Source organism: Salvia hispanica, chromosome 4 (genome assembly GCF_029641045.1).
Source record: "Salvia hispanica isolate PSC_SH4W2 chromosome 4, Shi_PSC_v1, whole genome shotgun sequence".
Taxonomy (NCBI): Eukaryota; Viridiplantae; Streptophyta; class Magnoliopsida; order Lamiales; family Lamiaceae; genus Salvia; species Salvia hispanica.
In genome coordinates this window covers 37,766,305-37,781,028 of record NC_142695.1, presented here as the reverse complement: position 1 = coordinate 37,781,028, position 14,724 = coordinate 37,766,305, and the positions used below count along the sequence as shown (strand labels likewise).

General features: G+C 32.0%; 2 protein-coding genes across 2 annotated transcripts; one reads left to right on the top strand and one right to left on the bottom strand.

Moving 5' to 3' along the window:
• Window positions 1-321: 321 nt before the first annotated feature.
• Window positions 322-1,614, bottom strand: LOC125193369 (chloroplast thylakoid lumen protein). The gene is made up of 4 exons (XM_048091140.2): window positions 1,159-1,614; window positions 931-1,070; window positions 781-853; window positions 322-705 (listed from the first exon to the last, which is right to left on the bottom strand). Exons 1-4 carry the CDS (start codon window positions 1,448-1,450, stop codon window positions 596-598), a joined length of 615 nt encoding a protein of 204 aa, XP_047947097.1. The 5' UTR covers window positions 1,451-1,614; the 3' UTR covers window positions 322-595.
• A 4,606-nt stretch (window positions 1,615-6,220) lies between these two features.
• On the top strand, window positions 6,221-8,712 carry LOC125191983 (glucan endo-1,3-beta-glucosidase 11-like). The gene is made up of 3 exons (XM_089056420.1): window positions 6,221-6,534; window positions 7,043-8,067; window positions 8,542-8,712. The coding sequence occupies exons 1-3, from the start codon at window positions 6,486-6,488 to the stop codon at window positions 8,626-8,628; spliced, it is 1,161 nt and encodes a 386-aa protein (XP_088912546.1). The 5' UTR covers window positions 6,221-6,485; the 3' UTR covers window positions 8,629-8,712.
• Window positions 8,713-14,724: the final 6,012 nt, after the last annotated feature.

Genomic DNA, 14,724 nt, shown 5'->3' with positions numbered 1-14,724 from the left:
TCTTGGAAATGAAACTATATTGAAAGGCTACATTATCCTGTTGTCAAATTAGCATCTTTTGTCCTATGGTATATTGGGTGAAGATTGTGATGTATGTAAAGTCATACAATAAGAATGTGATTCTCCTCGAAAATAAAAATAGAATAGAATATGACTTAACATATCACACTTGACAAATTGACGAACAGAAGAGTTTAATTCGTTGATTAAGATTCTGCATAAAAGTAAAATATTCAAAGATATGCAAGTACTAGTAATATAGTAGTAGTAATTGTATAAGTAACCATTACTCAGTTAGAATGAATGATTTTAAAAAGTGTCTCAAAAACAAAACTGTGAAGGTATCATCATACTACTAATTTGGAGTTTAAGTGTGCATCGATGAATGAATCTGCACACATACATACATATACACAAGCACAAAGCACGTCTGAAGCTCCATTTTACAAAAAGGCCTTGGTAGTATTTATTTTTCTCAAGGAGCAAGGATTGGATGCCAATACAATAGAATAGGTTGTAACAAATAAATTGAGTGATTTACAAGTGAAGTAATAAAATTAGAGGCACTGAAGAATGGTACTCCAATTGTTGAAGTTCAAAGGCCCTTGAGTTGCCCAGCCAATCCAGATAGAGTGGTCCACTTCTCAAAGGCGGTTGCAGATGCCACAAATGCTATCTTGGACCCTTCTTCATCTTTTTCAGTAACTGCATTCAATCCCAAAATATGTCCCTAATTAAAATACAAGCCCAAATGTGGAAATTAATTATAGTTAAACTCACTAGATGAGATTAAGGAGGCCATTGACAGTTGGAATAGATCAGCCTCTGTCTTCTCCTCTTCACTAGAACTCAACTGCCATTCAATCAAATTGAAAATGAGAATTCAAAGCAAAGCAATAGTAATAGTTTTTAACAAACAAACACACCTACCTTGTTGAGGGCAGCATTAACCTTCTGGAGCCATTCAGTATCCTTGGCTGACACAATAACAGAATTTGCTTCAGCAAGGTCCTTCTGCTCAATAGCCTGCCCTATTTTGCTCAGTTTGTACACAACATCTTGCAGGTATGCTGCATCAAACATGTATGCCAATCATTCTAACAATGCAATTAAAGGCTTGTGAAATCTACTAATAAATTGAAAAAAAAATGAATGAACCTTTTTCCTGAGTTGATGAGTTGATCTCGAGCCTCTTCTTCCTATCTCTCTTCACCTTCTCCATCAGCTCGTCGTCTTCATCCGCCTCCAAAATGGCGGCGCCGGCCTTGTAATTGGCGCCGGAGAGAAAGCCGGCAGCGGTGGCGAGAGAGAGAGCGATGGCTCTCCTGCTTGTAACAATGGAGCATGTCTCAGATCTACACACAATTTGAATTGTTGAATGTGAAGATGAAGATGCTGATGGAACGCAAGGTAGAAACACTTTGGCGTTTGAGAGCAAAAATGTGGCCATTTTTGCTTGATGAATTTGAGTTTTTGGTGGCAAACAAGAAGTTGTGAAACTGCACAAGATAAGATTTTGCGAGCTTTTCCTCCTCACTTTCCAAGCCTATTTCCGTCAATACACACCCACCTAGCTAACCAAGTCGTATAGGCATGTCTGTTTTTCCATTAGATTTCCACCAGGCGTAATTACTTTTCAATACACACAAAGTGGATATCTTAGATATGTAAACGAAGTAACTTACTTATAGCAAGTATGACAATTTTTTCAGATTATATACTCCCTCCCTCTATCACACTTTCCTTTTTATTTTGTCCCAATAAAGATGTCACGTTTCCATTTTTAGAAAAAGTTCTCTCTCGCAATAATATAAATATTATATTTTCTATTTCCACCTAACACACAAAATAAAACCTCCTAAATTCTCCTGTTGTCCCACAAGTATGACATCTTTTGTGGGACGAAAGGGAGTATATTTTTTTACCGTAAAGTATTTACTTATTTATTAAAGGATAAATTCCAAAAAAACCCATTAAGTTAGGTCAAAATCTGGTGTATCCCATTATTTTGAAAATCAACTAAAAATACTTTGGAGTTTTTTACTCTCTCAGTCCTTAAAAAACGGTCACTTATTTCTTTTCATTTGTTCCTAAAAAAATTTCACCTTTATCATTTTTAGCATGAAAATTTAGGATTTCGATTTGAACTGGTAGCTGGTTGTTTCATTTTGGGTTCAAAATCTACGATTTTGTCTAATTGAATTTAAAGACTCGGATGTTGATTTACCTATTTGATTCCTATAACTCTATGTGCCTTTAGTGTTATTAGGGTGATCACTCATTTTGATTACACACTGGCACCAAAGGCACCAAAGTGTTCCTTCAGTGTCACACGACCTCAAGTCTTCCGAATACTATTGGATTGTTACTATTATTCCGCTAACAAAATTAACGACTTGATCAATTTTATATTCATCGAGAAAGACCGAAACTCTACGTGAAAATACGTATACACCTTGAGAACAAGATATTTATATACGAACGATTTTAGTTTACTATAAATTAAATTTGTGGTGAAGTATTTACTTCGTGGAATATTTAGTTTAGTATAAGGGTGTTTTGGTACATTCTGCGTTTCCAAATTCGTGCTATGAACTAAAATGTTTTTATTGTGAACAAATCGCTCTTACAGTGAACTCTTTAGTTATGCATTTAAATAGTAGTATGCGGTACTAATTAAATTAATATACATATTCTAAAAAGAAAGACTTATTAGCCTTTAACCTCATTTTTTATATTTATATTTGAATTTTCTTTCTATTATTTTTAAAATTTGAATTAAAGTAGGCACTAGTTACATATATAATTCTAAAAAAATGAAAAAATTATAAAAAATCATAAATATATAACCACAATATTATGCACTTTCTATGTACTATATATGTATCTAATATTTCAATTAAATTCATAAATAAACCTATTTTTTTGTCAAATAAACAAGAATTTGGTTGTATAAAATTTGGTCACATAAATTTATTGTTCTAAAAAACGGGCAGGTATCCAAAAATTATATAAACGTGACTCACGATAGATGGTTAAGTATTTGGTAGAAAAATAGGTATGATGATGTCTATGTCAAAGACAGCAGCAAATTGATCTTTATGAAGACGATGTACTCTTAAAGAACTTTTGATGAGACAGGTTATTTTGACTAGGCTCCTTTGTTCAATTTATTATGATCTCAATTATTAATAAGGTGGGAATATGATTATAAAAAAAAGTGGGAATATGATTATAAAAAAATGGGTTAGTGTTCTTATTTAATAGAGGTCAGATCAGATGTAGATAAAAATAAATTATGATTACACAGTCTCTCTTTTTAGTTCCCTGGACCGACTAATGTTATTACTTAATATTAATGCGTGAATTATGTTGCCTAAGCAGTCTTGTTAGAGCGACAAAATAAAAAACAATTATTTTTCTTGAAAAATTATTAATTACAATTCAAGTTAGGTTTGTATTAAATACAAACCCTCTTAATATAACACTGTGACATCACTTATACAACAATATTATAAACGTTACACAGCAATATTATAAACGTTATATAGCAATCTATAGATAGTTGTATAGCGTGTTGGATATTGCTGGCCAAGAAAAATTGTTGTATAGTGTACAAAATATTACTGGATGTCTTTTTCAGAATTTTTTATTTATTTGCCACGTGACAGTTTATTATTCGTCTACGTGTACAAATGATTGAGTATGAATGGTGGTATGATGTTATTTTAAGAGATGGTGGCACCCTAACACTCCCCATTGAAGTTATGTTCAAACAATTCTTTTTATTATGATCTAAATCAGCTGGATTATAATTAATATAAATTTATTAATATTTTCTGAATCACAATTTATTATTTGCATATATTTTATAATTTTAGATGTTATATACATTAGATTTAATAATAATAATAATAATAATAATAATAATAATTAATGATATTATTATTATTATTATTATTATTATTATCTATACAATATATAAAAGGGGAGTTTTGGGGGTATTTAGGGAAATAAGTAGAATTTTGAGGGTATTTAGGTAAATCAATTATAATTCAATTGTAATTATTTTAAAATTAATATTAAATTAAATATATACTCCATCTGTCCCAATAAATATGAAACATTTGGTTTCCGGCACATGATTTTATGCAAGTGTTGTTTTGTGAGTTAATGAAGAGAGAGTAAAGTAAGAGAGAGGGAAAAGTAGAAAGAGTGATGTTTCCATTTTAGGAAACGTTTCATTTTTAATGGGACAACCCAAAAAGGAAAACGTTGCATTTCTAATGAGACAGAGGGAGTATAATTTAAAAGCCAAAACATGTGATTTAGTAGAGTGAGTGGGAGATTGTGATTAAATGGAGTGAAACGGTTTTAAAATGGGACTCTCTCATATTATTACATGGGCTATAAATATGTGATACGGAGTATTTGGTAGCAACAGATTCAATCATACACTCAAATAGTATATTTTTATGCAGAATGGAGAATTGGTGTTTTTATTCTTACTATTGGAAGAAGCTTCATATTATATGAGCATATGACGATTCTTCACATTAATCGGTGATTTGCATCATTCAAAAAATATGCGTTTCAACCTTAATCTTTTCAACAAAGATTAATAAGGGAAGAAGAAGTAAGGAGAAACGAATTACGTGAAGTGAAGGGAGTCTGCAACGACAATGGCTAGATTAAAATTCTGAAAATAAAAATATTTTTTGTCCTTTCATCGAATGCATGTGGTGTGAATTGTTCGATTGTGTATATTCACGGGTCTCATCTTATGCTTTGCTCTACCGATGATCGTTTTAATACATATTCATTATTAATTTTGTGCATTGCAAATTGATTTTGTTCCTTATTTTATTGTAGCTTTAGGTGAGGTGGGCGGCTTTAAAGATGACAAACAAGTTATTTTACCTATGATAACTGTTGAAGAGTGATGAATTACGAAGAATTGAAGGTTTTAGTTTATAACGATGAGACTGATTTTAATTTTAAAGTTAATGTAGTTTATAAAGAAGTTTTAAAAATGATGTGTAGTTATCCATTGTGTTTAATTCTTTATTGTGAAAGATTTATCTTTCTACTCCATGATTTAATATTTAAACATTATATTATGCGAAATAAAGTTAAAATAATTATTTTTAATAAAATTTAAGTATGCAGTAATATTTTTTTTGTCATAAAAAATAATTAATAATAATATTAATTATATTTTTACTAATAAAATTAAAATTATAATATTTTTTAATTAATAAAAATAATTAAAAATTAATATTTTAAAAATATATTAATCTGTACATATCACGCACATGTGTGGTACTAGTTATTATATAAAAGTCATACTACTACACATTATTTAAAACTATAGTACAAATGTATGTAGTAATAATATAAAAAATGCAAGGCGTACTTTTTACATATTATCAACTAGTACTATATACATATTTTTTATAAATTAATATTTCCTTAATTCCGAATAGTTCGTCTCACTTTGACCGGACACAGATTTTAAGAAATGTAATGAAAAGTGAGTTGAAAAAGTTAGTGGAATGTGGGTCATACTTTTATATATTAGTTTTATAATAAAATGTGAGTAGGAATGAGTTAGTGGAATATGTGGTCCACTACGTAAAATATGACAAATTATGTGGGACGGACCGAAATGGAAAAATGAAACAAATTATCCGGGACGGAGGGAGTAATTCAAAAAATTATATATATATATTTTAAATTTGAATTTGAAAAATGATACTCCCTCCGTCTCACTTTAGGAGTCTCAATCGAGTTCGACACGTGTTTTAAAAAATGTAAAAGAAATTAGGTGAAAAGTGGGATGTGGGTCTCATTCTTATATACTCCATCCGTCCTACTTTAGGAATCCCATTTGAGTTCGTCACAGATTTTAAGAAATGTAAATGAAAGTTAGTGAAAAAATATAGTGAATTGTGAATCCTAATATCATTTATGCAATATTCAAATCAAGAATTCTAAAGTGGAATAAACTGAGATTTCTAAAATAGGACGGAAGAAATATTAGTTTTATAATAAACCGAGAATATTAGCCCAGGTTCCATTGTGGAGACACGTGGGCGTGCATCATGAAAGTGGTGAATCTGATGGAGAGTGAGAGGCACCGCACGCAGCTACAAAGTTGGCCTAATAGAAAATTCAAAAACCAAAATATAAATATAAAAATAAGACTTTGAAGTCTCCATAAAAACACAGTGGAGCAGAAAAATCCAGTCACCGCCCGACAAAAATTGCATACGTTTTGATTTTTCATTCAAATAATTGTACGCTCTATTATTGAATGTTAACTCTTGATTCTGAAGAAAACGACCGTTACGGCCACCCCTGTTTTGCTTTCAAACATTTTGTAAAGCCGAGTCTTGATATTGGAAGGTTGAGAAATCCGTTTTCGGCTTGGGATGAGGATTTCCAAGCTTTTCATTTGAAGTAATCCACAATTTCCTGAACCCATGACGATTCTTGGACTTCTCTTCTTCTTTTTCTTTCTCGGGCGCGATGGTAACTATTCATTTCTTCAACACCTTTTGTTTTGCGATTTTGGGAAGAACATGATTGAAATATAGTATGCTTTTGCTGCTCTTATTTCAATTATGCTATTGATTTAGATGTGCTTGCTTTGGATCATCGATCACGGTCGCTTTTTGCAAGAAAGATGATGTTTTATAATTCTAATTTTATAAGTACTGTACATATTTTGATTAGTTTGAAACTGAAATCCGATCAGTAGGTACTTTTCTCAGCACATGAAATTAGGTTTTATGAATCAAGTTTTATTGAGATTTGGCTTATTACTCTGTCTCTCTTCAATTAGGTGTTGTTAAATCCTTCATTTGTGTTGAGCTGAATGTGATTCTGGCTTTATAATTTTGAATAACTTGCTTATTATCTTGTTAGGATTGTATGTCCATAATGGGGCAATTCAAGTGCATTGATGGATTTAAATACTTTGCTACAAGTGATGAAGTCTTTGTTGCTTATCTTTTTTTTTTTTCACTATCTGCTGCAGCTATGGCGTTTACTGGGACGTTTGGGATCAACTACGGTAGGATAGCAGATAACATCCCTTCACCCGATAAAGTTGTAACGCTGCTTAGGGCTGCAAAGATCAAGAACGTTAGGATTTACGATGCAGATCACAGTGTACTCAATGCCTTTAAAGGAACTGGACTGGAGTTGGTGGTTGGACTTAACAATGGTTTATTGAAAGAAATGAATGCTAATCCAGACCACGCCCTGACTTGGGTCGAGGACAATGTGAAGGCATTTCTTCCTGACACGCATATAGTCGGGATTGCTGTAGGGAATGAAGTTCTGGGAAATGATGCTGATCTTTCACAAGCTTTATTGGGGGCTGTGAAGAATATATACAATGCCACGAAGAAGCTCGGAATAGATAGAGTAGTTCAGATTTCCACAGCTCATTCACAGGCCGTCTTTGAGAATTCTTACCCTCCTTCTTCTTGTACTTTCACGGATGCTGTCGCTCCGTTGATGAAGCCTCTCTTGGAGTTCTTTTCGCAGATTGGATCTCCGTTTTGTCTCAATGCGTATCCCTTTCTGGCCTATACTTACAACAAGGGGAAAATCGACATAAACTATGCTCTATTTCAGCCGAATAAGGGAATAGATGATGAGAAAACTGATTTACATTATGATAACTTGTTGGATGCTCAGATCGACGCAACTTATGCAGCTTTAGAGGATGCTGGATTCAAGAAAATGGAAGTTATAATCACGGAAACGGGTTGGGCTTCTCATGGGGACGAAAGTGAGGCTGCTGCTACGCCAAGTAATGCGAGAACGTACCACTTCAATCTGCGTAAAAGGTTAGCCAAGAGGAAAGGGACCCCACTTAGGCCGAAACATATACTAAAAGCCTACATATTTGCCTTATTCAACGAGGACTTGAAACAAGGTGCTGGCTCTGAGAAATATTATGGACTTTTTAAAGCAGACGGGAGCATATCATATGATCTCGGTCTCCCTGGACTTAAATCTTCGTCTGCTTCATATTCGTTTTTCTCCTTTAAGGTACCTCTTCTCAGATATTTGATGATTTGGTTTGCAAAGTAGCAATTGATTTATAATTATTTGTGCATATTTCTACTTCCCTTTTTATATTCATTAACTGCATTGTATGCTCGAGCAGACATAGGCTTAGACTTGAGTGATTTATAGGAAATTACATGAACTTATCTAAATTGAAAATCCACATTGAGTTTTTGCCTCATTAAAATTCAGAATTCTAGTTGCAATGTAGTTGAATTGATTCAAAGTGACGTGCGATGTTTGAATGTAGTTTTAAAAAAATCGTATTAATATGAATGATGCAACTAACAGCACAGAAACTTCACATGAGGGACTGCTGATATTAGAACACATTAAAAAAAGTGTACATCTCGAGAGATACAGTTAATTTGAGGCGTGTTTGGTATCTGACGTTCGTGTAATAGGTATGATGATGCGTTTATTACGATGAATTTGTGATTGTTTGTACATTTGCAGGAGCTTGGAGCTGGAAAGTGGTGTAGATGGTGTTTCTTGTTATTGACAATCTCAGGTTCCACATTAATTTTGCTCTTGAGATTATAATAGTAGCAATCTTCAATCATATAGTATAATAAAGTGGTGACTATATTTTTATTTGTGATTCGAGAAATGGAAAGTTTACACCCATTTTGTTTGTCGTATCTATTCTAACTTGCATAGACATAGAGAGGTAATATCTATTTCGAGTCACTCATATTTGGGAATAGTGATTAGTTTGTAGACTTGAGATGGTAACAAGTGCAACTTTGCTCAAAATTAATTTGGTATATTCCCCTCCAATATAATAAAATTAGAAATCAAAATTGTTACGGACCTCAATCTTTTTTGTTACCTGAATCATTTGTTTGTGGTTTATTTATGGCAGTCTAAAATTGGCCTCGTGTTGGAGGAAATTCATAGCTATCTCATGTGGTTTTCTTAGAAACTACTGAATTTTGTTCAAGTCAATCTCTTAAATTAAGGTACCAGTTTTATCTAGTACTAGTACTAGTATAAAAAGGGTTATTTGTCTAGAAATACATAAATTTGGGTATTTTCTTGTTTCTAATTTTTTATTTTTGAATCTTAATATATGAGTGGGAGGATTATATATATGCATAGTAGCAACTCAATATTTGGACAGTTTGACAAGTTATTTATTTAGGGTGATATTTATGAGCTTTTCAACGAAAATACACATGAAGTTTGTGAATAATCGTTTTTGAAAAACAATATGCTAGTAGTAATAGTATCGTAGGAGAATCAATCTAAAAATGCCTATATTAAATGCGAAAACCACAAAAATTGAACAAGTGGTGCATAGTTATGGACGAATATAGAGATATAGAGTTGGTCCCATAACAATACATTGACTCATCTCACACCCCATATTTCACAAACCACTAGACTACATCATTTCTTTCTTATTCAATAAAATAATACTCCAGAATCCAGATCACACTTTTTCCCGACGGATTATACTCCCTTAATCCCGCAAGAGTATGAACTATTTAGTTTGCGAATTTTAATGCACAAGTAGTAAAGTAATAGAAAGATAGAAACATAAAGTAATTGAATATTGTTATTGGGAATATGCTCTGCCTCTATAGGGAAAATGGTTTTCAAAAATTAAAAAGTGCTTCCTCTTATAGGACGGACTAAAAAAGAAAGAGTGTATATTTTTGTGGGACTGGAGGAGTATACCACACTAGATACATGCTTGTAAGTTGTAACTTGTAAGTGTAAGGAAGATTATAGTACTATCTTTGTGCCTACTTAGCTGGTATTCCTTTTTGAATTATCTCACTTTAACTGAACCATCTCTTTTCGGCAAAAAGTAATATAACACATTTTTGTCTTGCTTTATTCTTACTTTTATTTTATTCTCTTTTCATCTCACTACTTTATTCTCCCTCAATCCACTTAATACTCTCTCCGTCTGCGAATAGGAGTCTCATTTCTTTCAGACACGGGTTTTAATAAGAAATGTTAAAAAAGTGGGTGGAAGAAAAGTTAGTGGAATATGGGTCCCACTTGTATATACTTGTTCCGTCCCTCAAAAGTATATATGAATTATTTCCTTTTTAGTCCGTCAATGAAAAGTATGAACTTTCTAATTTTGGAAACTCATTTCTCTTCTATTGAGGTGAGACCTATTCTCTACTAACAATACTTTAAAAAAATTTCTTTTTATCTCTCTCTTACCTTTTCAATTATGCATTAAAATTCATGACGAGTCAAATGTTCATACTCTTTGGGGACGGATGGAGTATTAGTTTTAAATGATATGTGAGTGGAATGTGGCACCTCTTTATTTATATTAATTATGAATCGAGATTCCTATTCACGTTCGGACCAAAATAGAAAAACGAGACTTACCAAAATGAGAATACGGGACTCCTATTCGCGGACGAAGGAGTACAATTTTAAATTCATGCTAAAAAAATTCTCTACTACAAAGGGACATAAGAACTACTGTTCTACTATAGTAGTACCACTTATACTAGTATCATTATCATATATCCCGAAAGTACTCCCTCCATTTCAGCTAAATATTTTGGGCACAGAGATTAAGAAATTGTGCTAAAAAGTAGAAAGATAAAGAGAGAGTAAAGTATGCGATGAAATAAAGTAAGAGTGATTGGATATTTTAATTTTTGTCAAAAAAATAAAATGGCTTAACTTAATAACATCCAGAAAGGAATACGACTCAACTTAATTGAGACAAAGGGAATAATTTCTTTTATATATGAAATAGTCATGCATTATGTCCATACATATATAATCTAGTACTAACAAAGAACAATATATACTCTCATTTTGAATACAATTAAATTAAAAAAGGTATACTCTTATTTTTTCATATTCATAGTATGAATTTTTAAATGATTATATTGGAATAATTCATATCCTAAGTTTATTGTTGAATTTGTCCTTAAAATCCAAATTCGGCTGATTCAACAATATTAAATGCACAATACATATGAAACGAACATCAGCTTGTTTGGTCAATTCAACAATATTAAATGCACAAATCACAATACAATATGACACCAATATAATCATCCGTATTTAATTATCTCATATTTTTTTCATCCATCTCCAAATAATTGTTTCATATATTTTACTATTTTATGGAATGGACATCGTATTTCGTTAACTCATCACGTTTAAATATTATATAGACTTAATATTCCTTTCATATCAACTAAGTTGAGACATTTCTTTTAGCTATATAGAATAAAAAATTAAGTAAAATAAAAATAAAATAAAATAAAATAGAAAAGATTATAAGATAGAGTAATGTAGGATCAGATGGAACACAATAAGTGATTTGATGTTATTTTTATAAAAAAAATGACTCAACATGGTTAAAACATCCTTAAAAAAAATTAAACTCAACTTAATTGACTAAAAATTAAAATATGACAATTAATTACAGATGGAAAAAAAAATGTAATTACAATTTTGTCATCCGGTGATCGTCATGATCATGACTCAGCAGTCGTCGGACCAATAAGTGATAGTACTATTATCATCGGTGTTGCTAATACTTTGATTGTTGCATTTTATACTCCCTCGTCCTCCAAATTTTGACACAGTTTATTATTTCAGTCCGTTTTTAAAAATTTGACACACTTCACATTTACTATTTTTTATAGTGGACCTCATATTCCACTAATTCATTCTCTGCTCACATTTTATTATAAAATTAATACTTTAAAAGTAGGATCCACATCCCACCAACTTTTTCAACTCACTTTCCATTACATTTCTTAAAACTCGTGTCGGATCAAAGTATGTCAAAATTTGGGGGACGGGGGGAGTACTATTTTCTACTAGTACTCCCTCCGTTTCGCCATAGTTGAGGCAAAACTTTTCGGCACGGAGTTTTAGAAATGAATATTGGATGGGTTAAATAAATAGATAAAAAAATAAGAGAGAGAAAAAGATAGAGAGAATAAAATATAAAGTGAATAAAGTAAGAGAGAGTAAAGTAAGAAAGAGAAAAAAGTTACTCCATACAAGGAAATGACTCAACTATGAAGAAACTTTCCGAAATAGTAAAATGACTCAACTATAGCGAACAGATGGAGTAATAATTTATCATCCATCTAATATTGTTTTCAAGTGAAAGAAATTTAATCAGCTCATTTACAAAATTTTGAATCCCCCTACTGGAAATACACTAGCGTCTAGCAATTCTACCATAGTTCATACGAGTTGCTTGGGCATTATTTAAAATAAAAGATGAACTTTTGGGATCTCTATTCTAGATTTCTCGTAATATTAGGAGGAAAATAATGTATAGGTCAATACCCAGGGACGGAGATAGCATAGGCCAAGCGACCGCTCTAGCGGGGGCTTGGCCGTTGATTTCCTCCCAGATTCACCTATAGTGTTTTTGGGTTTTTTTTACGGAGACGGCGTATCGAGGAAGAAGATGCAGGAGAGAGGAAGGGGGGAGAGAGGAGGGAGGAGAGAGGAATAGAAAATTACTTATTGGAAAAAACGTGTTATATTAAGAGGCGTTTGGTCTTTCATGTTGTTGTAACCTCCATTTGATTTATGATATCTCTTAATGCTAAAGACCTTTGAGGTGGCCCTCCCTATTCTATAAATAGGTGGAGTTTGAAAGAGGAAAAATACACCAACAAAAGCATTACATCTTCTTTCAAGCTCTACATCATAGTGTGCATCTTAGAAGCATTGCATAGCTCGATTCTCGGAACTCCATCAAGTTTGCCGGTGCCTAGCGGGTTTGAGGTGCTTCTACACGCTAGAAGGAAATCGTTTTATCTTTGGGGGCAATACGTCATTCCGTGAGCACTAGCAGGGGCGTAATTTGTCTTGCGGAAAGAGGGCTTCCCTCGACTCGACCTATAGTTCGGTTTGTTTTAATATTTCCATTGTAATTTCCATTCCACTTATTGTTGTTATCTTCCTTCGATTGTAATAGTTAGAGTACCGCCTGTACATGGCTTGAGAATATCATCCCTTTATTTCTAACACTTCTTCTATATGGCTTGAGAATATCATCCCTTTATTTCTAACACTTCTTCTATCTTTAAAATTGTTTAAAGAATCAATTACTAATAAAAATAATTATTTGTCTCGTATTTTATTTTCAATTTTATGACAGTACATATTGATTTACTGATAAACCTATCGTCCACTCATATTTTATTATAAAATTAATATATAAAACAATTCATTATCTACGGAGTAATTTTTTTCTACTCATTTCATCCGCTATTAGTGGAAAATGATGTTTACCTAGTATTTATAGTAAAAGTGAATTGAGACTCCTAATGACGGCAGAACTAAAATGGTAAACCGAGACTTCTAATAACAAACGGATGAAGTACCATTTTATATCTACATTTTTAATATTTGAAATGATTCAAAATAGGACAAGTAATCGCACCTGGTTGGAGTGACATATTTAGGACAAATTAATATTTTAACAATTAATTTGCGAACTCTTAAAATTTGCAAATTGAAAATCCTAGATACTCCACTGCGGGCCACTGGAAAAGGCAAGCCGCTACTAGAGATTTTAGTGGCACCGCGCGTCCTACTGTATTTATCATTACATTTTAGCACCGGCTCATTTCAAGTTCTGGTTTCGTCCCTGTCAATACCAATTATTGTACTCGATGAGTTGACTGCATGAGATAATATATCCTCTATATTAGCATAGGTGAAAATATTGAATATCAGCCAAAATGATAAAGCGAATGCCTTGATTATTTGCACTCATATTTTTCTAATAATCTTCAAGAAATATATCGTAATACCCTTACTTTTCAATAAAGTGTAAAAAGAAAAGAATATTCTTCTTTTTTGGGGTAAAGCATAATTCCTTCTTTTTTTAGTGCCACTATAAACAACTATCCCAAACAACTAATCCAATCGTACGATGATATTCTTGTGAACTTCGTTTAATTCAAACGTATTATATGTGTGATTTATGGTTTCTACAATAATATACTATTTACGTTTAGTAGCACATATATTAGATTAATATCTTAATCATGTTCAATTATGTTCACAAGAACACAACCATGTCCATTGTTGTATCCCACCGTGTGCATAAGACTATAAGAGCACTACTACTACTACCATTTCCATAAGAGCATAGTCTATTTTTTTTTAGGACGGAAGAAGTATTAATTTAATGTGTGGTATTCAATTTATTTAGCATAACAATGATGAATAGTAATTATTTAGGTCATATCCTCAGTTACATCGACTTTATTTTCATATATATTGAAATATCAGTGTTTTTACCAGTTTACAGTATTCTAGGATACTAGGATAATATTTTTTCATAAAACTATACTAACATATAAAAGGTTGTATATTTTACAAACTTTTTATTAACTTTTCTTTATATTTCTTAAAAATTGTGACAAATGAAAATGTGAGACATAGTAGTATATTTTTTGTATGTGTAATGAATTATATAGAAGTTATGATTTCAGCTATATGTATGGTAGTATAGTGGTACATTGTTACATGCAAAGGTCACATTTTAAGCAAAAAGTTAGAAAAATGATGAAATCATATTACATGGAAAAGGACAGACATAGGATGTTGCATTTGAGGGCAATTCCACTATCACATAAATTTGATTGGTGTTAAGAGTTGAGCATC

What these genes read in the sequence shown, in the direction of transcription:
- LOC125191983 (XM_089056420.1), top strand. Translation starts at nt 6,486, where the DNA reads ATGACGATTCTTGGACTTCTCTTCTTCTTTTTCTTTCTCGGGCGCGAT. An exon ending in TTTCTTTCTCGGGCGCGATG is followed by an intron (nt 6,535 to 7,042) that starts GTAACTATTCAT and finishes TATCTGCTGCAG; the next exon opens with CTATGGCGTTTACTGGGACG. An exon ending in ATTCGTTTTTCTCCTTTAAG is followed by an intron (nt 8,068 to 8,541) that starts GTACCTCTTCTC and finishes GTACATTTGCAG; the next exon opens with GAGCTTGGAGCTGGAAAGTG.
- LOC125193369 (XM_048091140.2), bottom strand. Translation starts at nt 1,450, where the DNA reads ATGGCCACATTTTTGCTCTCAAACGCCAAAGTGTTTCTACCTTGCGTT. An exon ending in TTAATGCTGCCCTCAACAAG is followed by an intron (nt 854 to 930) that starts GTAGGTGTGTTT and finishes ATTGAATGGCAG; the next exon opens with TTGAGTTCTAGTGAAGAGGA. An exon ending in GGCCTCCTTAATCTCATCTA is followed by an intron (nt 706 to 780) that starts GTGAGTTTAACT and finishes GATTGAATGCAG; the next exon opens with TTACTGAAAAAGATGAAGAA.